This window comes from Castor canadensis, chromosome 11, assembly GCF_047511655.1.
Source record: "Castor canadensis chromosome 11, mCasCan1.hap1v2, whole genome shotgun sequence".
NCBI classification, from domain to species: Eukaryota; Metazoa; Chordata; class Mammalia; order Rodentia; family Castoridae; genus Castor; species Castor canadensis.
Window position 1 is genome coordinate 129,605,483 of NC_133396.1, and position 25,769 is coordinate 129,631,251.

The 25,769-nt window shown below is 40.9% G+C and overlaps 1 protein-coding gene across 7 annotated transcripts in view; it reads right to left on the bottom strand.

Annotated features, from left to right (window-relative positions):
- Ppp1r12b (protein phosphatase 1 regulatory subunit 12B) overlaps positions 1-25,769 on the bottom strand; it is a 216,694-nt gene that overhangs the window by 81,720 nt on the left and 109,205 nt on the right. For all 7 annotated transcript variants that reach the window (XR_012439039.1, XR_012439038.1, XR_012439040.1 and 4 more), the window contains 5 exons: positions 12,169-12,259; positions 3,831-4,034; positions 1,712-1,901; positions 1,520-1,626; positions 428-469 (listed from right to left, as the gene is read on the bottom strand). Coding sequence is in view for 4 of the 7 variants with exons in the window: in XM_074048626.1 (XP_073904727.1) it covers positions 428-469; positions 1,520-1,626; positions 1,712-1,901; positions 3,831-4,034; positions 12,169-12,259 (634 nt within the window). In the remaining 3 variants the exon portion in view is untranslated. The remainder of the gene's footprint in view (positions 1-427; positions 470-1,519; positions 1,627-1,711; positions 1,902-3,830; positions 4,035-12,168; positions 12,260-25,769) is intronic.

Below are 25,769 nucleotides of genomic sequence, written 5' to 3' on the forward strand. Positions count from 1 at the left end.
TTATAAAAGAGACAAGGTGCTTAATCTTACTTCAAAGTCAAATATAAATGACTTACAGACTGCCTGATGTCTTCCATTCTCCACATTTATGTTCTTCTCGACTAGTGTAGATCCATAGGGAATTGGTATCACTTTTTATATTTCTTCCTAAGATTTCAAAGTACTTTATACAATCCAAATTCAAGAGAGAAAAAGGTGGAACTTTTTTGGCAGCTGGCATTGACAGATGCTGGAAACTTGTTCAGGAGCATGAGCACTGTTACACCTCATGAGAAAGTACCGCCAACTAGCACCTGCTACAAACCTGTCCATCTCCAAACTCCCCCTCAACCCGGATTTGCATAGGGCCTGCTCTTTTACTAAAACTGTATGCATGAGAGCAAGACTGAGCCCTAAGGGTGCCATGCCTCACTGGCTTGTCACTTACCCATGTTTCTTTGACCTCTTCAGAGCCATCAGTTTCATCCTCCTAAAAAGGAAGGAGAAAGAAAAACAAGAGGATCATAGTCACAGATGTCTTTGAAACTAACAAGGTCAGTTCCTATCAGTTATACATCGTGGTATTTCAAACATAGGCAATGAGAATTGACAGCGAAGTGATGCTCTGTTACTGCCACTTTTAACAGCTGTCATAGGCAGGCAACTTCAAAACATCACCTGTAGTCAAAAATGTCAAATCAACCACAGTTGGAAAAGAACTATCTTCAAGAAAGTAAGACTTCACTTCATCTCTGTCAAAAATTATCAGCCTGTGGACTGGGACGGAGCTTAATGGTATAGCATTTGCTTACTTAGTATGCAAAAGGCTCTGGGTTTGATCACAGCACTGAAAAAAGAAAGTTAATCAGTTTATTTGGCCCAATAACAAGGAAATACTTTTACCTAAAAGATAACTTTTAATTATTATTGTTGTACTTCTTGTCTCATTGAATAGGTGTATCTAGTTTTCAAATGAGTCATTGGTAAAAAGTTACCTCTGCTTCAAATTATTGGTCATCTGATTTTAAAATGCCAATAACAAGGATGAGTGAGAAAGGCAGAGAACAATGAATGTGTGTCTGTGGTTAGCAAGCACTGGGTGCACCTCTTTTTTTAAAAGCCAAAGTCAATCTGTTTTCTATTATTTGTTCCTTTTTCCTCTAAAAGTAAAACTGGATCAAAAATTCTAACTTATTTACAGATTAGTTAGAATCTCTGTTTATATGAGGTATTAAGATATTGTTGACTATATGAATTTCAGGAGGACTGCTAAAACTTGACAAGTTTTTTCACTTGTTTTATTTGTTTATATGGTAATTACAAATTTCCAACTTTTAAAATTCCTCACCAATATGTACTAAGTGCCCCCCACACCAAATGGGTCCCACACCAGTTGAGTCTTCCTCTCTTTTCTTCAGTAATAGGTCTTGGCAATTTGCAAGTTTCATGGCACCATGTGGGGATCTTTCTTTTGAACTCAACATACAGGGTGGCTGCCAAGGGTAATGTGGTATGCCCCAGCACTGACCAACCCACTTACATCCTTTATCCAGATACCGGTGCCTCTTCGCCGTTCCCTGGGCCGCCTCCTGTCCCGGATGGACAGCCTATCAGAGGACTGATCATTGAAATCTGCTTCTGCCCTCCCTAGCCAGAGACAAAAGAGAGTATGGAACTTAACCTGAGGCATGTGTACTGGGGAGCAGCAAACATCTTTTGAAACTGTACATACCATTTTTATCCATTTCCTTTGCAGTTGCAGTATTTATAGTGGTCTCTGAACTCTCAGAATCAGGGACTGAAGATCTGCTTGTGCGTAGCAGATGGGAACTGGTGTACAGCGAGGGTCTTGACACAGAAGGAGACACCGCTGTTGTGGATTTGTCTGGTTGTGTCAGACACCTCACACGACGATAGGCAGGCTAGAAATAATCCAGAGTGAGATAACAGAGATCAAGTCTAACCAACGGATGAAGATAGTAGATTTATTCAAAATGGGCTTTTTCAATATTAAGAGGCTTATTAATAGGTGATCCTCAATCAATTGTTATTGTGCTAACTTAATGGTAGCAATGAGCCAGAAAACAACAGCTTATGGACTCTGACTCTGAAGATAAAACCATGTTGACAGCAGCCCAGACAAATTATTCCTAAAATGACCAAAGGGTACTAGATAACACAAACAGTACTAATAAAAATTCTTTTGACACTGGAATGAAAATAGAAAGAATAATGGCCTTTTTAAGGTAGAATGCTGAAAGGCAAAGTTTATATAAGAAAAACAAAGGTTAGAACTATAAAGAAGCGGAATGTAAGAATCATCTGAGAACACAGAATAAGTATGAACAGTCTACCAACTTCTGAATACTCTCCCATACAATAACAAATCTTACTGAAACTTTGCTTTATTGTTTTTCTTGTGGTGCTGGGGACTAAATCCAGGGTCTCAGACATGCTAGGCAAGTATTCTACCACTACATGCTCAGTCCTCTACAAGTTTAAATTTCCATTTTTCCCTTTGTTATATTTTTTTGAGAGTTAAAGTACAAAACCTGACAATTAGCCTTAACTTGGTTTATTGAAGATGCAGAAATAAATTCTTACTATACATTAAGTTCACAATGTAGAGATTATATAGTTTTTAATTTGTAAAGTAAGAAGCAATAAAATAAAGTGAGTTTTGGAGTCACAGAACTTGTCTTAAATTCTATCTTTAGCTTATACCAACTGTGTGACCATGAAAAAGTTATTTTTTTCTCTGAGCCTCAGCTTCCTCATCTGTAAAATGGGGACAATACTGTCCTTAGACAGGATGGTGAGGATTAAACAAGATAATGTATGTTAGGTACCTAAACACTAATTTGTACTCAATAAATAGTAGATTATAAAACAAACAACAGAAAACATACCTTTTTCCCATAACAACAGTAACCATAAAATTTATCTGTCTACACTGGGACACTTTTGAGGGTGAAAAGGAACGGAAATGATAAATATACAGAGATAATAATTTCAACTCGAACTATCTTAGGTAAAGAGGAGTTATGCTTGTCCTAAATATACCCTTGTCCCTGTGACTTCAATTCGACCAGCGACATGAACATACATCAAAATGTCCATCCCAACAATAATACCCAAGGGTACTTTGCAAGCACTCAGGTTTGCAAAACCACATTAGTGGTTAAGAGAGCAGGCTCTGGAGTCAGACGGCCTATGTTCAAATCCTTACTCACCCACCCCTTAGCTGTGTGAAATGTTGGACAAGTTACTTAACCTCTGTGACTCAATTTCCTCACGTATGAAATAGGAGTAGTAATATTACCACAGACGTTTGTTTGAAGATGAAGTAAATTAATACATGTGAAATGCTTAAAATAACTGGCATAAATAATAAATGCTTATATTTTAATTTGCATTTTATTATATTATGTACTCTTTAGAATTACAAGGTGTTTATACAAAAGTATTATTTAACTCGCAGAGGGGAAAGTGATTACTTCTTACAGACTGACAACCTTTGAATTCTTTCAGTCACACAGCTTTGACAACTAAAGACAGACAATCATGTTGGGTGGCGTTTTTTTTTTTTTTTTTGAGTCAGAGTATTGCTATTTAGCCCTAACTGACTTTAAACTCGCTCTGTAGTTCAGGCTGGTCTGAAACTCACAATCCTCCTACCTCAGCCTTCCTGGTGCTGGGATTATAAGTATACACCATCACACCTGTTTCAGATAAAGCATTTCTTTTTTATGGGTGGTCCACTGCAGGGTAGAACAACACTTGAATTTTCAGATTTGCCAAATTAAATACCCTGCTTGTAACATAGTACATGCCTGCAAAAATGAGCTTACCTCTTCATCCAGACTCTTGCCCCAGGGTTGCTGGACCTCTCCAGCTTCCTTTGCTGGAGCTGCTGAGGGCTTATGCTTCTCAGTGCTCCCCTCAAGCCCTTCCGTGTCTACAAGCTTTTCACCAGGCTGCTCCTGAGCTTGCTTCTCTGCCCTTGACCGACTGAAAGTCCTTTCTGCTTCTTGAAGGTCCGTTAAGGTAACACCCTGGGAAAATATCACAAGATCAGGGCAGTTTCACACTAACATGGAATAACTTTTGAGCAGAGAAACTCCCCAAAAGATATAATTGTTATTGAATTCCAAATGAAGCTCCCCAAATGTATAATGAGGCATTTCAAGCAATGCACACTTAAAATAAGCACTTCAGTATATAAGAGAACCCAGGCCTGAGTCTGAGTACATTTTGAACATAATACTTTTGCTTTCCCAATTTTATCTCCAGAAAATAGGTCAACATTGATGTCTGCATGTTTCAGATGTACTTCTTCCATACCACATAGTGCTCAGCATCTTTATTTGAACACTGCCTACCCTCCCAAATCAAACAGTTAGCAGAAAAGATTCTCTGAACAGCACATACTGGAAAACCTTACTTTTTACTCATAGAAAGCTCAGGCTCAAAAAGCAAAAAACTTAAAGCTAAGCTAGAACAAAAAACCTCCCCCAATCCCTGGATTAGTTTTTCTCTAATATCAATTCCTAAGTAATTCTATGAATCATACAGGGATGTTCCAACAATCAATGTTTCCTGCAGGGCCATGAAAGCAACAGAACAGAAGAAAAGAAAATGATGAGACACTTGCAGCAGAGATAAAAGGAGTTAGGAAGAGAGTCCTCAGAGGAAGAGGGAAGTACCAGAGCTAGAAGATAGCTGATTTGGTATCAAATCCACAACTTAAAAAAAATTCATTTATTCACTTATTCTCTTAATACGGAATTAAGTATCTTTAAGCACCAGATCTACAAAAAACCAATCAGATGATTCCTTTTAAGAAACTTTCCTGTGTGGGGAACAGGAAATGCTTCCTTCTCTTTTCTCCCCCTGACCCTGTCGCTCTTATTCTAGAGTCAACCGGCTTCCAGCATGTTGAAAGTGTAATCCTTTCCTAATAAACTCTACTGTTACTTTTGTTAAATCTTTGTGTCTTGCTTGAATTCTTCTGCTGGATGAAAGAACTGAGGTAATTTTCAGGACCTTTTTTTCTGGTAATATACTTGGTGCCGTGTCTCAGATACCACATCTTATGCTTGTTTCATTGAGAGTTAAGAACCATCCTCCCCGTCTCTCTCCTCTCTCCTTCCTGCTGCCTCTGCCTTCCCACCCGGTTACTAAGTGTCAGCTGCTTCCTTTTCCTACTGGGTGCTCACTCGGATCTGTAGCCTACTTTTCCTGAGTGCCAGGCTTTACTTTCCCTTCCCCTCTCTGGGACTGGGCTTCTTCCTCTTAGACCACTGCCTGAGAGAAAAGCTTATTATTCAAAGTATGATTTTCCACCTACCGTTATTAAGGCATTTCCTTGTTGTTAGGGTACTCCCCTGTCCTTTGTGCTATCCAGAATGGTATAGGCCATAACAAATAGGTAAAGCAGGACCGTTCCTTGGGACAGATCAAGAGCCTGATGGAGCTGACAGGGCTACAGGCCACACGCAGATGCCTTCAGGTGCAGACCTGAGCCAGATTTGAACATCATTCCCAGAATCTAAGTATTTAGAGGCCAGGTGGCAAGAAAATGACACTCAGATATTTTGTCTTTTTCTCATCTTTGCTCCAAATAAACTGGGATTTGGAGGCCAGGTGGCAAGAATGATACTTTTTCTTTTCTTCATCTTCACTCCAAATGAAAAAACTGGGATTTCTTTGACCCTCATAGGCTACTCCAAGAGGTTCAACTAAAAATAAAGATGCTGAAAGGAAAAGAGGTGCCAGGAAATAAGACAGGCATGCTACAATAATTTCCTAGTCACTAGAAGGATGTTTTGAAAGTCACCATACAGGTTTACCTAGCTCATGGGCTGGAGGACGCTCCTCCTATGACCTAGGCTCAAGGGTTCAACCTAGGCTTGAGGCTTTGACCTAGGCACAAGGCTATCACTCCAGGAAGGGATGCCTGACTGGATGACAATTGGCTCTCTCTTCCTTTCTTCCAGATGGGAAACATGTATCTATTCCTGCAGAAATGTGCAGCCTGCACTATTTTGGTATGCCCTAGGGAGGATTGTAATCTGGCTAAACAATCTAAGAGTACTCTAAAATTAATATAACTACATAAATGTATACATTAGTCTATCAAGCACTGGACAAACTTCTTTTGCCTATAAAATTCCAGAAACAACTGACCAATGTACTTGTGGCCACTTAGTTTTTCTCAGTGATTTTAATATACAATAAAAATTTTGTCAATTGCTAAACATTTAAAAAACATTCTAATTGACTGTTTAAGTGTTTTGTAATCTGCAGTTTGGATTCTTCTCTAAAGCATTTACAATCAAGCTCCCAGAAAATGTCTCTAGCAAGGATCTTTCACTCAAACAGTTGTCTACTTAAATATTTGCTATCATTGGTTTTGTTTTGTATTTTCCTTGTAAAAACTTTTAACTGTTCTTTGTTGATATTTTGGAAAAGTACAACATAAATAGCATGTTTTAAAAAATGTCCCCATTACCTATAGAGCAACAAATTAAGCTTACTTAAAAATGGGTGCCTTATAAGCACAGCCTAAGGGCCACTTCTTCTAAAGTTTGCTTAACTTTGATAAGATCCAACACCATTTCATGATAAAAGCTCTAAGAAAACTAGGAATAGAAGGAAAGTACCTCAACATTATAAAAGCTATATATGACAAACCTACAGCCAGCATTATACTTAACGGAGAAAAACTGAAACCATTCCCTCTAAAATCAGGAACCAGACAAGGATGCCCACTATCTCCACTCCTATTCAGCATAGTACTGGAATTCCTAGCCAGAGCAATTAGGCAAGAAGAAGGAATAAAAGGAATACAAATAGGTAAAGAAACTGTCAAAATATCCCTATTTGCAGACGACATGATCCTATACCTTAAAGACCCAAAAAACTCTACTCAGAAGCTTCTAGACATCATCAATAGCTATAGCAAGGTAGCAGGAACATAGAAAAATCATTAGCATTTCTATACATTAACAATGAGCAAACTGAAAAAGAATGTATGAAAACAATTCCATTTACAATAGCCTCAAAAAAAATCAAATACCTAGGTGTAAACCTAACAAAAGATGTGAAAGACCTCTACAAGGAAAACTATACACTTCTGAAGAAAGAGATTGAGGAAGACTATAGAAAGTGGAGAGATCTCCCATGCTCATGGATTGGTAGAATCAACATAGTAAAAATGTCGATACTCCCCAAAGTAATCTACATGTTTAATGCAATTCCCATCAAAATTCCAATGACATTCATTAAAGAGATTGAAAAATCTACTGTTAAATTTATATGGAAACACAGGAAGCCATGAATAGACAAGGCAATACTCAGTCAAAAGAACAATGCTGGAGGTATCACAATACCTGACTTCAAACTATATTACAAAGCAGTAGCAATAAAAACAGCATGGTACTGGCACAAAAACAGACATGAAGACCAGTGGAACAGAATAGAGGACCCAGTTATGGAGCCACACAACTATAACCAACTTGTCTTTGAGAAAGGCACTAAAAATATACGATGGAGAAATAGCAGTCTCTTCAACAAAAACTGCTGGGAAAACTGGTCAGCAGTCTGCAAAAAACTGAAACTAAATCCATGCATATCATCCTATACTAAGATTAACTAAAAATGGATCAAGGATCTTAATATCAGACCCCAAACTCTAAAGTTGATACAGGAAAGAGTAGGAAATACTCTGTAATTAGTTTCTCAATGAAACCCCAGCAGCACAGCAACTAAGAGATAGCATAGATAAATGGGATCTCATAAAGCTAAAAAGCTTCTGTTCATCAAAAGAAATGGTCTCTAAACTGAAGAGAACACCCACAGAGTGGGAGAAAATATTTGCCAACTATACATCAGACAAAGGACTGATAACCAGAATATATAGGGAACTTAAAAAACTAAATTCTCCCCAAACGAATGAACCAATAAAGAAATGGGCAAGTGAACTAAACAGAACTTTCTCAAAAGAAGAAATTCAAATGGCCAAAAAACACATGAAAAAATGCTCACCACCTCTAGCAATAAAGGAAATGCAAAGTAAAACCACACTAAGATTCCACCTCACCCCTGTTAGAATAGCCATCATCAGCAACACCATCAACAACAGGTGTTGGCGAGGATGCGGGGAAAAAGGAACCCTCTTACACTGGTGGTAGGAATGTAAACTAGTACAACCACTCTGGAAAAAAATTTGGAGGCTACTTAAAAAGCTAGACATTGATCTACCATTTGATCCAGCAATACCACTCTTGGGGATATACCCAAAAGACTGTGACACAGGTTACTCCAGAGGCACCTGCACACCCATGTTTATTGCGGCACTATTCACAATAGCCAAGTTATGGAAACAGCCAAGATGCCCCACCACCGACGAATGGATTAAGAAAATGTGGTATCTACACACAATGGAATTTTATGCAGCCATGAAGAAGAACGAAATGTTATCATTCGCTGGTAAATGGATGGAATTGGAGAACATCATTCTGAGTGAGGTTAGCCTGGCCCAAAAGACCAAAAATCGTATGTTCTCCCTCATATGTGGACATTAGATCAAGGGCAAACACAACAAGGGATTGGACTTTGAGCACATGATAAAAGCGAGAGCACACAAGGGAGGGGTGAGGATAGGTAAGACACCTAAAAAATTAGCTAGCATTTGTTGCCCTTAACGCAGAGAAACTAAAGCAGATACCTTAAATGCAACTGAGGCCAATAGGAAAAGGGGAACAGGTACTAGAGAAAAGGTTAGATCAAAAAGAATTAACCTAGAAGGTAACACCCACGCACAGGAAATCAATGTGAGTCAATACCCTGTATAGCTATCCTTATCTCAACCAGCAAAAACCCTTATCCCTTCCTATTATTGCTTATACTCTCTCTACAGCAAAATTAGAAATAAGGGCAAAATAGTTTCTGCTGGGTATTGAGGGGGCGGGGGGGAGAGGGAGGGGGTGGAGTGGGTGGTAAGGGAGGGGGTGGGGGCAGGGGAGAAATGAACCAAGCCTTATATGCACATATGAATAATAATAAAAAAAAAAAAAGCAACTGAGGCCAATAGGAGAAGGGGACCAGGAACTAGAGAAAAGGTGAGATCGAAAAGAATTAACCTAGAAGGTAACACACACGCACAGGAAATTAATGTGAATCAACTCCCTGTATAGCTATCCTTATCTCAACCAGCAAAAACCCTTGTTCCTTCCTATTATTGCTTATACTCTCTCCACAACAAAATTAGAAGAAATAAGGGCAAAATAGTTTCTGCTGGGTATTGAGGGGGTGGGGGGGAGAGGGAGGGGGCAGAGTGGGTGGTAAGGGAGGGGGTGGGGGCAGGGGGTAGAAATGACCCAAGCCTTGTATGCACATATGAATAATAAAAGAAAAAAAAAAAACCCAGCATGGTACTGGCATAAAAACAGACCTGAAGACAGTGGAACAGAATAGAAGATCCAGATATGAATCCATACAACTATACCAACCTCATTTTTGACAAAGGTGCCAAAAACATATGATGGAGAAAAGACAGCCTCTTCAACATATGTTGCTGGGAAAAATGGTTGTCCATCTGCAAAAAACTGAAACGAGATCCATGTCTATCACCCTGTACTACTATCAACTCAAAATGGATCAAGGACCTAAATATTAGACCTGAAACTCCGAAGTTACTACAGAAAGGAGCAGGAAACACTCTGGAACTAATAGATATAGGCAAGGACTTCCTCAATACAACCCCAGCAGCCTAGCAACTAAGAGAAAGGATGGACAAATGGGACTTCATAAAATTAAAAAGCTTCTGTACAACAAAAGAAATGGTCTCTAAACTGAAGAGACCACCCACAGAGTGGGAGAAAATATTTGCCAGCATCAGACAAGGGACTGATAACCAGAATACACAGGGAACTTAAGAAACCAAATTCTCCTAAAATCAATGAACCAATTAATAGAACTTTCTCAAAAGAAGAAATTCAAACACATGAAAAAAATGCTCACTCTCTCTAGCCATAAAGGAAATGCAAATCAAAACCACACTAAGATTCCACCTCACCCCTGTTAGAATAGCCATCACCAAAAACACCAACAACAACATGTGTTGGCGAGGATGTGGGGAAAAAAGTACACTAATCCACTGCTGGTGGGAATACAAGCTGGTACAACAACTCTGGAAAAAAATTTGGAGACTTCTTAAAAATCTAAACATAGACCTGCCATATGATCCAGCAATCCCACTCCAAAGGAATGCAACACAGGTTACTCCAGAGGCACCTGCACACCCATGTTTATTGCAGCTCTATTCACAATAGCCAAGTTATGGAAACAACCAAGATGCCCCACTATTGATGAATGGATCAAGAAAATGTGGTACTTGTACATAATAGAATTTTACTCAGCCATAAAGAAGAATGAAATCTTATCATTTGCAGGTAAATGGATGGAACTAGAGAACATCATTCTGAGCGAGGTCAGCCAAGCTCAGAAGACCAAAAGTCATATCTCCCTCATATGCAGAATTTAGATCTAGGGCAAATGCAGCAATGTGGTTGGACTGGGACCACATGACAAGGGGAGAACACGTATGGGTAATATAGAAATAGGTAGAAAACCCAAAACATGAAAGCATTTGATGTCCCCACTCCAGAGGAGCTAATACAGAAACCTTAAAGCAACAGAGGTTATCATGAGAAGGGGATCAGTAACCAGGGTAAAGAAAGATCAGTTAGAGATGAATCAACATGGGTCATAACACTGTACATGAAAGCAATGCTAGGAATATTTCTACATAGCTATCCTTAACTAGCAAAACCACTTTTGTCTTCCTTATTAGGCTTGTCTCTTTTCAACAAAACTAGTGATAAAGGCAGAATAGGACCTGCCTGGAACTAAGGGGGAAAAATGGGAGAGGGTGGGGGAGGGGGGCAGGAGGGGAGAAATGACCTAAACAATGTATGCACATGTGAATAAATGAATAAATAAAAACTGCTGAACAACTCCTTTTTGCTGGAAACTTATTTTTATTCATTTCCAATGCCACTACTATTCCTTTTCTTTTTTTTAGTATATTCACAGAGTTATATAACTATCACTGCTATCTAATTTTAAAACATTTCTATCGCACTGAAAAGAAACCCCATACCCATTAGTAGTTACTTCCCATTCCTCTATCCTGTAGCCCTGGATACTCATCTATTGCCTCTTTCTCTAGATGTGCCTATTTTGGATATATCACATAAATGGAATCATATAACAAATGGGGTCTTTGTGTCTGGTTTCTTTCACTTAGCATGTCTTCCTAAGGATTATCTATATTGTAACATGTACCAGAATTTCATTACTTTTTAATGTCAAGTAGCATTCCATTGTATGGACATATCATATTTTGCTTATTTATTCATCAGTTAATGGACATATTCATACACTGAGATATTATTATCAGTTACTATGGATTGTTGCATTGTTTCTTTTTGGCTATTGTGAATAATGCTATTATAAACATCTAAATCCAGGTTTTTATAAGGGCAAATGTTTCCATTTCTCTAATGTATGTACCTAAGAGTAGAAATGCTGGGTCAAATGAAAAGTCTATGCTTAACGTTTTGAGGAACTGCTAAACTCTTTTTCCTTAGAGATTCTTAAAGTGTGGTGTGGGTATATGGATTCTTAACTTCCTTATGTAGAAGTGGAATGATTAGTTTTGCTCTGAACCTAGAGGAATTAGAGGTGAGAGTGGATAGATATAGCTATAAATTCCTTTGACTCTATATAGCATAAAGTTAAACACAGTTTAATGTAGTGGCTAGAATAAGGCATTTATTTTAATATTGGATAAATTTTAGCTCTTACACCCATTTACTCTGCAATTCCAATGCAATTATGGCATATTAATGTTTAAATCAGTATTTGGTGTTTTCATCACTATGAGTAGTTAGAAACTGTTACTCTTAAGCCAGTTAGAATATTCTAATTAAATTTGGGTGGGTGGGAGCTGGTGGAGTGGCTCAAGTGGTAGAGTGCCTGCCTAGCAGGTGTGAAGTCCTGAATTCAAACTCCAGTACCAAAAAAATAAATTTTTGTGTGTGTAAAAATAAAATAAGATAAAATGTATGTCCAATGGAAACACTGGACAAAAGGACATTCAAAAGCAAAAGTCACACTCACTTGAGTAGACCTTCGTGTCTGCCGAGCTTGTCTGGAGCGTGCTTTCCGTAAAGACTCTGCTTCCTCATCCCGTACAGGAGTCAGATAGGACCTGCAGAGAAAGAAAACAGCAGACATAGGACCACTGCAGCATGTACTTGAGAAATGACAAGATAGTTCCACATATTAAAGGGATTTCTATACTCTGAGAATAAACTTTGGCAAAGTCAAAATGGTAAGAATGCTATCTATCATCAGTAAAAACTACATTTCATACTGTATGTTATTGTTCATACAGAATCATGTCACCTGTAAAATGAGAATTTTATTGCTTTTCTTGCCCTAATGTTCTGAATAGAAACTGTAGGACATGTTGAAGAGCAGTGGTAACAGAAGATATCCATGTTTCTCTTCCTGTTTTCAGACAGAATGCTTTTAGCATTTTACCATTAACTGTGAAGGCTGCTGTAAGATTGCTTTAGATAACACTCTCAAATTAATTTCCTTACATGCCTATAGGAAGCAAACTAAGAGGGTTTTGTGTTTTACATATTAATTTTGGTTTTGGTTTTTTTGCAGTGCTAGAGATGGAACTTAAAAAAAACAGTAAGTTCCCAAACTTGGAAAGTGATAATGTCTAGACACTGGAATTGGTGATCATACTGAGGACTAGCTTCCCATGCAGTTCTGTCTGGGTTAACAGCCAACCTACTACTTACCTGTCATTTCTACTTGCAAAATATAGATACCATTATAAGTATAAGTAATTCCTGACTGTTATCTCTTTTTTGCATACTGGATAGAAGCCACAGTGAAAGAAAGAGCTTTAAGTTCCCTTATCCCACTGCCTCTTCTAGAGTACTTTACTGAATGAGAGAAATAGAGCTAGTTTTAAAAAAAGTCTGGTAGCTAAGACCAAAGATTTCACATTCAGCACAGCAATCATTAGCCATTCCAGATGTGGCAAAACTAGCCCCAGGTCTGGCTTAACCTACCACTCTAGGCAATATATTCCATAAACCTTGGCAGCATCCACGCAGTGCCAAATCTATAGGCACACAGAATGCAAAGGCTACAGAAGCATGCCTTCTCCACCTAGATTTCAAAGGATGTATCAAATTGCATGAAACAGCTAAGGTGCCCAAGCTGAGAATTTCTGTAGAGGTTGACCTACCTTACAGAACATATATTAGGGCAATGTTGATAGTAAATGTGGAATACAAAGTTGCAACAGGTCAATATCTACTGCAGACATAGGAGGAGGATCAGCCCTGGGAATCCAGAACTGTAGAGATGGCAGCATGCCATGCTAAGCCAGGACAGCTGAAGACAAGGGACTCCAAACCTGTTGGCTAAGGCCAACAAAACTGTGAAAACAGGGCTGCCAAAGACATTAGGAGACTACTCCCACACCCATGTGCACAGAAAGTCGGACATGGTGTCAATAAAGATTATCTCAGAGTCTTAAAAAAAAATAAGGTTTTTGCTGGGCACTGTGGCTCACACTTGAAATCCTATTCACTCTGGAGGCAGAGATCAGGAGAATTGCAATTTGAAGCCAGCTGGGCAAAATAGTTTGTGAGATCCTATCTTGAAAAAAACCCATCACACATAAAAAAAGGGCTGATAGAGTGGCTCAAGGTGTAGGCCCTGAATTCAAGCCCCAGTACTGGGAGGGGGGGGAGATTTAATATAGCCTGGATTCTTAAGTATTTAAAATCACACATTTTTCATGGAAAAAAAATTAGAAAACAAAAATCAACTAAAATTCCATCAGATGAAGAAAACCTCATTTTAATTTTCCTATATGTATATCTAGATTCTATGTATATATGCATATGTATTTGAATAGTTTGTGTTTTTTAATGTATTCCACATATTTTGTGATGTGTCAATGTTGTTAAGAAAACAAATCTATAAAAACCAAACCCGGAAATTCCAGTACTTGAAATGTAAATAGTTTTGAGGAAACAAAGAATATGTTCATTCATCTTCCTTTATTTGGATGGATATTCGAAGGCTCACAGAAGTGATATGCCTAATTCAGGATTGCCCTGAAGAACTCTTCAGTAGAGATAGGTCCTTTCTAAAACCTAGACTAAGGGTCAGCAAACTATGATCCCTGGGCCTAATATGGCCTATTACTCTTTTTTGTAAATGAAGTTTACAAAATGGAGTATAATATGGCCTGAGAAGGCCAAAACATTCACTATTTGGCCCTTTACAGAAAAAAACCCCAAAAAAACCCTTTCTAATCTCTATACTAGACTGAACCCATGCCTAATACTCTTGCCTCTTTCTGAGAAGCATTTGCAGCAGTCCATGAGTATGAGTGCTACAGGAACTTCACTGTTGTGAAAAGAAGACATATGTAGCCTCCCAAAATAGAAATAAAACCTTCTGAAGTATAAAGAGGCCATTATTTCCCATCTTTTTCTTGGCCTTCTGGCATCCAAATAAAACAAGGCTAATATCCCTATTCAGTGGCACGGGAAGGAATTCAGATGCCAACATTCTTTAATTACTTATCTGTTTACTATGTTTCCTAGAGGGCAGGAAGCATTTTTCTTTGTATTTGTTATGAACTGAAAATATGCAATTAATAGCACTCAAACAATTGGTTACAGAGAATTAAGTATGACTTCACAGAAATACTTTGTTCTCTGCTTCTAAAGTTTATAGTGCCCCATCACACACTATAGATGGACCAATTTTGTCTTAACAAGCTGAGCAAAATGCCAAACAAATCACCACTAAGAAAGTCATGATAAATAGTAACAAAAGACAAAAATGTCCTCTGACAAGTATATTGTAGGGATAAGGTACTCTAGCATGAAAATCAGATTTTGTGGATTGTACCATGGTTCCTCAACTTGCTACTATATGATCCAATAAATTAAGCATTCTAAACCTAAATTTCTTATAAAATGGGGATACTGACAGCTGTGACAGATATATAGATATATTAATAGGGTTGTTGGGGAGATTAAATATAAAATCTAGATAAAGCTCTTAGACCTAGGCAAAGCACTTAAAGATTAAATACAAAACTAGGTAAAGCCTGGTACCACATAGTATGTATTTACTATAGCTTTTTTTGCTACTACTACCACTACTAACACCATCACCACCACTCCTACTACTACATTGTCACCATTACCTTATTAAAAGGTCATCAGTGGTAATTTGGAAAATGAAGAACAGATAGATATGTTACAATATCCACCCCATGTTGTCTAACGAGAGAGTTTTTTCTTGTTATTTTTTACTAGAAATGGCTAACTCATTTTGAAGAAGTCTCAACTCTCTTGAAAATATTCTCCATGAAGGTTCAGAGGATTATCTAAGTAAAATAAAACTACTTGAAAGAGAAGAATGAAAAGAGAAATACTTCCTATTATTGCTTATACTCACTCTTCAACAAAATTAGAGGTAAGGGCAAAATAGTTTCTGCCGGGTATTGAGGGGGTGGGGGGGGAGAGGGAGGGGGCGGAGTGGGTGGTAAGGGAGGGGGTGGGGGCAGGGGGGAGAAATGACCCAAGCCTTGTATGCACATATGAATAGTAAAACAATAAAAAAAAAAAGAAAAGAAAAGAGAAATAACCTAGATTTCCAAGGAGAGAGCAAAGCTTCTTTCCCTAGAACGATGGGAAAATAATTTTTTTTTTTAGTCTGGGATCCAATAGAAAATTGGTTTTGAAATACTTTTAAGAGTCCTACACATCAAATCTACTAAGGAGAATAGGGTTCTTAGTAAAACATATTCACTTTAAAAGGGAAGGAATCAAGTTGAGTGTGTGTCCCTTACATTTTTATTATATGGTATAATTAAGACATTATTTATACATTGTATATATTTGAATATATTATATAATTACAGACATACTGCATAAATCTTTTATAGTATATGTCTTATTAATGACCCTTCAGGATGCTGCAGTCATTACTTACAGAGTATCTAATAGTCTCATAGGGTACCTTGTCAATCCTTGTATTATTCCTATGTAAAAGGATATGTAGACAAAGGTTTTCTCAGCGATTTCAAAAAGAACTTCTTTGCTATCAATGTGGAAGCACATACAGATACCTACAGGGAAAGTGGGGAGGAATCATTTAATCAAAGTTATATGGCCAAAGACTATTTGACTTCAAGAAGTCATATGATCTAATTCTAAGACTTTGGGTAGAGATAGTATTATTCCTCTTTTACATAAACCAATCAAGGCTTAAGGGGGGATTAAAATAGTTCCTCATAATGCCATATATCTCATGTTCTCCTGCTTCCAGTACAGTTTTTCTTATTTTATACCACAATAAAATTTTTGTCTACCAAGCATCATGGTGTTCTAGCTATATGGATTTATGAAACAAGACACTTCCTAGAAATCCATCAATAACTGGAATAAATGAATAAAAATGTCTTGCATTAGATTTCTAGCATCTTCTGGCATTTCGCAAAAGTTTGCAATAATGAACACCCTAATGGGAAATAATGATTTTTATATTAACAGTGTTGTCATCAACATGTTGTAAGGCTGTCAGGAACAAACAATAAATATTAATAAAGGACTAAATTCTCCTTTGAAGGATTCAATTGACTTTATAATTGAACAGGTTTTAGTACAAATTTACTTGCTGGTTTTTGTTTGTTTATTTACTTTTGTGCAGTACTTTTGTTTGTTTTGTTTACTTTTGGGGGTTTGGATTCAGGGCTTTGTACTTGCTAGGCAGGTGCTTTACCACTTGAGTCATATCTCCAGCCCTTTTTGCAATAGAGTCTCATTTGTTTGTCTGCTTGTTTTTTTTTCTTGGGGTGGTCTGAACTTTGATCCTCCTATTAATGCTTCCTGCAGTAACTGGGCTGACAGGTGCACACCAACACACCCAGCTATTGTTTGAGATGGGGTCTTGTGAACTTTTTTGCCCAGGCTGGCCTGGAACCATGATCTTCCCAATCTCTGCCTCCTGCATAGCTAGGATTACAGGTGTGAGCCACCAGCATCTGGCTACTTGTTGATTCTAATTAGGAATGAGATGCTAACACATACCTGGTTTTTCTTCAATTACTTGTTTAACCTTAAGAAAATCACTTAATCTCTTGGGACTCTAGCTTTTTTACTTAGAAAATAAAGGAGTAGGTCTATATAGTTCTTAAGATCTCATATTTTAAACTAATGAACCCATAATTATACTATTCATTGGCAAATGGCCTTTAAGCCTTCTTATTTTCAAAATGCTTATTTATTAGTCTGGCCAAATATAGCCATCTCTTGGTGTTTGAGGGAGACTGGTTCCACTGTCCCTGGACCCTCACCCATACCAAAATCTATAAGTACACAAGTCCCTTATATGGTATAGTATTTGCATACAATCTATACACATCCTCTCATATACTTTAAATAATTCCTAGATTACTTACAATACCTAATACAATGTAAATGCTATGAAAATAGTTATACTGTATGTTTTAATGAATAGTGACAAGAAAAAAGTCTGAACATACTTAGTACAGATGCATTTTTTTCCCATGAATATTTTCAATCTGAGGTTGGTTGAATCCAAAGATGCAGAATCTGTGGACACAGATGGGTGACCTTCACTTTCTTTAGTACTTTCAACAGAACTTTGTATGATAATGGAAGTATCTGATACATAGTCTAATATAGTAGCCACTAAGTCACATGTGAGTACTGACCACTTAAAATGTAGCTGGTGCAACAAAGGAACTGATTTTATTTTTATTAATTTTAATTAGATTTAAATAGCCACACATAGCTACTGACTGTAGCTATGTGTGCTATGTTACTATACTGCTGTATAGTAATACAGCTCTAGAAATCCTGGGAATCCAATTCAAAGACATTATTGTCAGCTCTCTCTTTAAGTGGAAACCAATTCAACTCATACAACATACACCTAATAGAATTTCATTGAGAATACAATTTGTTAGCCAGTTATGTTTAAAAGCAATTTATTTCATTTTCTTCTCAAAGTTCTTATTTTTCTTCTATGCTTCCCAGAGGGAATATTGTTACAATCTCACATTTTTATATGTGGTACTTTAAGTTTTATGAGGTAGTGCTGGGGCTCCCACCTTTAAGATATTTATAGATAGAGAAAACGGGAACAAGCTCACAGATGCAGCACACTTCAGAGCTACTTTCTTTCTTTTTTTTTTTTCCTAATTGCAGTATTTATACTCTGCTGTCTTCATTTGCCATACCCAGTACCAACCCACTTTCCCTCTGTCCCCTTTGACAGGGAGCTCCAAGAAAACAGGCTGCTACCTCCTTGCGCAGGCCTGCATGGCAGAATGAAGGTCAAGAGATGCGTGGAGACGAACAGCAAGAAAGGTAAGTGGCTGCTGAGAAGGACTGCAGTCTCAGCACCCAGTCTCCCTTGGAAACTGGAAAAGGCTTGCACTGCCACTGCTATCCAGAAAGCGAGGCAAAGCTTGTAATTTGCTAAGAAGCTGCTACTGGGAAGGAGGAGGAGAAGGAAGGGGAGGAGAGTAGGGGAAGAAGGCAAAATCTTGGGGCTAGGCAGAGCCAATACTGCTTACTAATAGTTCCCAAAATATCATTCCATTAAATGTATATTTTATACACTGTACCAAACCAATCAATACTACTTTTCATTTGATAGAGAGGAGAGGGAAGAGGCACCCTTCCGCACGTGAACAAACATAAAACAAAAGAGATGTAGTTTTTTCAATCTGGATACTATTTCATCTGCCTTTGGGCTACCCTAGTTGCTGTATCCATCCAAGTGAGGCGTAAACACTGCCTCACTGGAGGCTCAGGCCTAGCCAGCTGGCAAATACCAACAGTGGAGAAGAGACAGGCACAAAAGAAACTCATGCCAGACAGAAATGCAGGGGCAAATTTCAGATCTGCTATAAATGGGTTAAACCTAGGTAGAGGAAGACTATAAGCCTGCTCAATTTGATAAGCTAGCTACGGATCAGGAAGATTTCTAGATCTAATGTGTTTCATATTATCAATATTATCTGAATCACAATTTAGGATAACTGCATTCAAATACTCATATGCCATTGTGGCCTCTCTAATTGAACACTGAGATCAGAGCTGAAGTTTAAGCAAGGAATAAAAATCAAGAAAGAAGGAGGGGATGGAGGGAAGGAGAAAGGAAGAAAAGAAGGGAGAAAGGGATGAAGGAAAAAGGAGGAGGAAAATTTTCTCAATCAAGCTAAGCGTCATCTGAATCTTCTAGTGTACTTCTCAATATGAAACAATTTTGTGCCCTTTCTAGAGCGGGATGGGGAGGGGAAACAACAGAATTTTCCAGTCCAAAATGTCAACAGTGCTGAATGTGCAGGCCTTGAGGTCAGCAGTTTTTTCTGTAAAGGACCAGATAATATAAGTTTTTGGAGCCTTCTATGCCAAAGACTTTGTACATACAAAGGCCCTGTATGTATCTTAGAGGATACATATGCAAATGAGCAAGGCTGTGTACCCTCTGCTTGGCATGCTACTTTGCAGATAGTGGGCAGTTGCAACAGATATGGACTGCAAAGTCTTGCCTTTTACAGAAAAACTCTGCTGATCCTCTAGTCTCTAAGTTATACAGCACCAAACTATGGCTCAGAGAACTCCGTTTGGTTTATAGACAATCTAGTATTTCTGTAACCTATCTTAGATAAGTATATCATCTTGAATTCTTTCTCTTCTGAAGATTTGTTCCATTAAAAACAAGCCATCCAGCTTCAAGTGCCAAAGTCACTTTCACAAAAGACAATGCTTTACTTATGTAGGTCACTTTACAATTAGTTCATTGGTCAGAGCAGGTGTTACTGATGCCAAGGATGACAGATTCATTCACCAACAAGGCCAGCAAGTGCTTGTTTCATACCCGTAGGCTATATCAACTAGACCAGGCTAACCGTCTCAAATTTATCACTGACTACAAAGTAGACCAGGACAAATTCAGCACCACTACTATTTTCTTTAAATAAGAAAGTCAACACACAAAATATACCTGGAAATAACCTAAATCTCAAACAATAAGAATAATTAAATAAATTATGGAACAATTATATGATAAAATATTGCATAGACATTAAAAGGTAAACTAAGAAGTCCTAAAGATACATAACTTGCAAAATATTTATATCTGGAATTTATGAAGAACTTATATCAGTTAAAAGAAAAAAGACCAATGATCCGATTGAAAGGATGTGCCCTTTGCCCCAGCAGATCCCCATAGCAGAAACCAGTAAAGCCAGCACAGGATACCCCGTGCAGGATAAGATAAACAGAATGGGGGCAGGTGGAATGTGAGGAATATGAGGAATGTGAGCAGACTGTGAAAGACGACTAGAAGTACGTGCAAGATGTGCCCTGCCTGCTTGCTAAATGTAACCATGTGTGCGAATACTGACCCTTGAATCTATAGGCTAAGAAGTAATGTACTCTTAAATGGATAGGCTGGAAATGTATGTGGTGTTACAAACTCATTGGCTATGTACTGTGCGGGCTTTTGCTGTAACAGCCGGTAGGGGCCTATATAAGATCTTCCCTAAAGAGGCTCGGGGTCTTGTCTGCCCAATCGGACCTGTGTGTCTGTGTGGGAGCTTGACCCTGGCTTGCCAGCTCAATAAACTCTGCTTTGTTGATTGCATTCACGCGTGACTCTCTGTCTCTTGGAGGAATAGGATTCTCGGACCCTAACATTTGGAGGTCCCACTGATATACCCTTTTTCGAGAAGGCAGACCATCCACGAGAAAGCAGAGGTGATTCCAAGTCCTAGGTATTGGGAGAGTCTGAGATTCTCATTTGGAGGGAACTAATTGGTAGATGATTGTTCCCGTTTGGGCCGTGGTGGGGATTTGGCCAATCCCCGGGGAGAATCATTCTGGGAATCTCGTTAAGGGGACCACAAGGTCCTGCTGGGAGAGGCTTTCCTCTCATTTGGGCTCGAGCATTTCAGGAATCCTGGCGCCAGGTGAAGAACTAATTGAACTAGTCGACTGACCACCCATCAAGTGGACGCCTTTCGGCCTGATATCCAAATTGGACAGTGAGGAGATTGAATGGGGTGCGCACCAGCGTGAGAGAAGGACCGGTCCAAGCAAGTGGTGGAGAGTGTTCTGTGTGTGTGGAGTTATTGTTGCTTTCACCCTTTTTGTTCTATCTCTCCTGGTAGTTGCTTCTCATCCCACAATGGGACAGGGACAAGCAACCCCAAAGTCTTTGATTCTCTCTCACTTTCCAGAAGTCAAAAAAAGGGCATTAAATGTGGGTCTGGTCATTAAGAAAGGTAAGTTCGACACCCTTTGTTCTGCAGAATGGCCCACCTTCGGAGTCGGATGGCCTATTCAAGGTTCCCTCTCCCTAGACCTGATCACTAAGGTCAAGGCTGTCGTTTTCCGACCAGGCAATCAAGGCCACCCAGATCAGGCCCCCTACATTTTGGTTTGGGAAGATTTAGCGGGGAACCCCCCCCCACCTTGGTTAACAGCTTTTCTGACTCACCCCTCCAGTTCGGCTCCCGGGGCTAAAACCCCAGTCATGCCTGCCTTGGTCATAAAAGAGGAAGAGAAACCTCCCCTTCCCTCCCTGACCAGTCCTTAAAATAGGACACCCTCTTTACCATCCCCGGTCTTACCGGAGAGTTCCACCTTTTACCCATCCCTCGCGGGGGTAGAGGAAGATCGGCCGCCCCCATACGTGACTCCCCCTGGTCAGGCCAGTGCTCCGGAGGAGGAAATTTCCTCATCCTCCTCAACAGGACTGACGGCCGGAGGAGGAATGGGTCGAAGACTCCGCCCCCGAGGGGTACGGGAAAGGGAGGGAGAAGATGGGCCCTCCTCATCAACACATGGGGAGGAAACTGTCCCCATATTTCCAGTCCGGACAGTAGGCCAAGGAGGACAGGGAGGAGGGCAACAGTTTCAGTACTGGCCCTTCTCCTCCAGTGATCTATATAACTGGAGGACGCAGAACCCACCCTTTTCAGAAGACCCTAAGTGTCTCATAGATCTCCTGGAGTCCGTCATGCATACACACCGCCCCACATGGGACGACTGTCACCAGCTGCTCAATACTCTTTTTACTACGGAGGAGCGGGAGCGCATCCTCCACGAAGCTAGAAAGAACGTCTTGGGGGACAACAGGAGACCCATAACCCTCCAACCGGCCATAGACGAGGCCTTCCCCCTACGCCGCCCTGATTGGGATTTCGGGACCACAGAAGGTAGGAAGCGTCTCCGAATCTACCGCCAGACTCTTATGGCAGGTCTCCGAGCGGCCACTAGGAGGCCCACCAACTTTGCAAAGGTAAAGGCAGTTGTCCAAGGGGAAAATGAAAGCCCGGCCGGTTTCTTAGAGCACCTCTATGAGGCATACTGTCAGTACACCCCTATTGACCCTGAGGCGGAGATCCACCGGTCTGCTGTGGTATTCTCATTCATTAATCAGGCAGCTCCAGACATTAGGAGAAAACTCAATAAACAGGAAAACTTAGGGGAGATAACCATTAGGGAAATGTTACAGATAACAGAGAAGGTCTTTACCGCAAGGGAAACTCCAGAAGAAAGGGAGGAAAGGCGGAGAAAGGAAGACAGGGAGGCCCAGGAGAAATTGAGAAAGGAGGATCGGGAGGGGAGCCCGATACACGTCCTGTCCCTATCATTGGCTGACGAATATCGACTGTTTGAGAGCCGACAGGAGCCAGGAGGGGACATAGCCCAATGGCTAAAAAGGTTTCCCATGGCCTGGGCAGAGACTGTGGGAATTGGCCTCGCCAAACACCTCCCTCCCGTAGTTATACAATTGAAGGCTTCCGCTCTTCCCATTCGGGTGAAACAGTATCCTATGCCCAAAGAGGCTCGAAGAGGCATAGCCCCTCATATCCACAGGCTAATAAAGGAAGGAGTACTGCGGCCTTGTTGGTCCGCCTGGAATACTCCTCTGCTCCCCATCCAAAAGCCGGGAAGCGGGGACGATAGGCCTGTGCAAGACCTGCGAAAGGTAAATGAGCGGGCGGAGGACATTCATCCCACTGTACCGAATCCCTATACCTTGCTCAGTCACCTACCGCCCTCACAAGTATGGTATACAACCCTTGATTTGAAAGATGCTTTCTTCAGCATTCCATTGTCAGAAATCAGCCAGCCACTATTTGCATTCAAATGGCAAGAGGATGGGGGCCAGACTGGACAGCTCACTTGGACCAGACTGCCACAAGGATTTAAAAATTCTCCCACCCTGTTTAACGAGGCCCTGAGCCAGGACCTGGAGCCCTTTCGCCAGAGTCACCCGCGAGTCACTTTACTACAGTATGTTGATGACTTACTGTTAGCGGCAGAAACCCGAGAGGAGTGCAGCGAGGCTACTGAACACCTGCTAACGGAGTTAGGTGAGCTGGGATATCGGGTGAGTGCCAAGAAGACCCACATCTGTGAAAGGTCAGTGACATATCTGGGTTATCGGATCGCAGATGGGGCAAGATGGCTGACTGATGCCATGAAACAGACTATTTTGACTATTCCACCCCCCACATCCACTAGGGGAGTGAGAGAGTTCCTGGGCTCCGCAGGGTTCTGTAGACTCTGGATTCCGGGATTTGCGGAGATAACCAGATCCCTATATGAGGCCACCAAAGAGGCTCTGGATTGGAGGTGGGGAGAGGAACAACAGCGGGCCTTTGACCAGCTAAAGGCCGCCCTTCTCCAGCCCCTGCCTTGACCCTACCAGACCCCACAAAATCGTTCACTCTGTTTGTGGATGAAAAAAAAGGGGGTAGCCAAAGGAGTCCTGGCCCAACAGTCAGGTCCCTGGAAGAGACCCATGGCATATCTTTCCAAGAAATTAGACGCAGTAGCATCAGGATGGCCCCCCTGCCTCCGCATCATAGTGGCCGTTGCCATGTTAGTGAGAGAAGCAGACAAATTAACCTTTGGACAGGCCCTCCGGGTCACGGCCCCTCACCCGGTGGAGTGAGTCCTTAAACAACCCCTTGGGAAATGGATGACGAATGCCAGGCTCACCCACTACCAGGGGCTCTTGCTGGATTCCCCTCAGATCACCTTCACAGATCCCGTAACTCTGAACCCTGCCACCCTGTTGCCCAACCCGGAACTACAGACACCTGTCCATGACTGCAAGGAGTTCCTCTCCGAAGTTACCCAGGTACGGGTTGACCTAAAGGACACCCCACTGTCCGGCTGTAAATTAAACTGGTACACTGATGGAAGCAGTTTTGTCCAAAATGGAGTCCGAAGAGCAGGGGCAGCAGTGGTCGACCAAGAAGGAAACACGGTATGGAGCAGCGCCCTCCCACCCGGAACCTCAGCCCAAAAGGCAGAATTAATTGCCTTGGCCAAGGCCCTGGAAAGGGCAAAAGGAAAACGAGTCAATATCTACACCGATAGCCGCTATGCTTTCGGTACCATCCACGTCCACGGAGCCATCTATCCCGAAAGGAGATTTCGCACAGCAAAAGGGAAAGGCTTAAAAAACCTGGCCGAAGTCCAGCGTCTATTAATAGCAGTGGAAAAACCAAAGGCAGTGGCAGTGATGTATGTCCCAGGCCATCAGTCTGCCAAGACTTCGGAAGCTGTCGGTAACAACAGGGCGGATCAAGAAGCTAGGAGAGCAGCAATGGTGAGTCCCTCCATGGTCGCGGCTATAGATGTGCTTGTCCCCGAGCTCCCTTCACTACCTCCCCGGCCAGAATACTCCTCGGAGGATTTCACTTGGATGAGAGCCCACTCCCTCACTAGAAAAAGGGAGGATGAATGGAGAAGCGACTTGAAAGGCAAGCTAATCCTGGTTTCTCAGCCGATTCCTGTTAGCTAACTTACATAAGTCCACCCACTTGGGGCGGAGAAAGTTGCTAGACTTGCTGACATCTGCACAACTCCGATTTCTGAACCAGACCGCAGCCATCCGTCAAATTGTGGAGGATTGTGCTAGCTGTACAGCTATGAAACCAGGACGAAGGGAGGGGCACCACACAGGTATTCGGGAACGGGGGAGGGCCCCGGGAAGAAGCTGGAAAGTGGATTTTACCGAAGTAAAACCAGGGAAGTTTGGGTACAAATATTTACTAGTGTTCATAGATACCTTTTCGGGCTGGGTGGAGGTATTTCCTACAAAGAGGGAGACGAGTCAGGTAGTGGCAAAAGCCTTACTAGAGGAAATCATACCCAGGTACGGGGTGCCTGAGGCAATTGGGTCAGATAACGGTCCGGCTTTCATTAGTAAAGTCCTGCAGGGACTAGCCCAGGCTATGGGGGCCAATTGGAAACTACATTGTGAATATAACCCCCAGAGCTCAGGGCAAGTAGAAAGGATGAATAGGACACTAAAGGAGACTTTAGCCAAATTGGCCCTGGAGACTGGCGGTGATTGGGTGACACTCCTTCCCTTGGCCATCTTCCAAGTCCGGAACTCCCCTTATGTCCATGGGCTAACCCCCTTTGAGATCCTGTATGGGGCTCCACCCCCCATCATTCAAAGGACCTTAAGCCCGGGACTAGGTGATCTGGCCCCAAATTACCTGACTATGCTACAGGCTCTAGCTAAGGTGCAACAACAAATATGGCCCTTAATTCAAGCGTACCATACTACTGAAAGGGTCCCGACTCCGGAACATG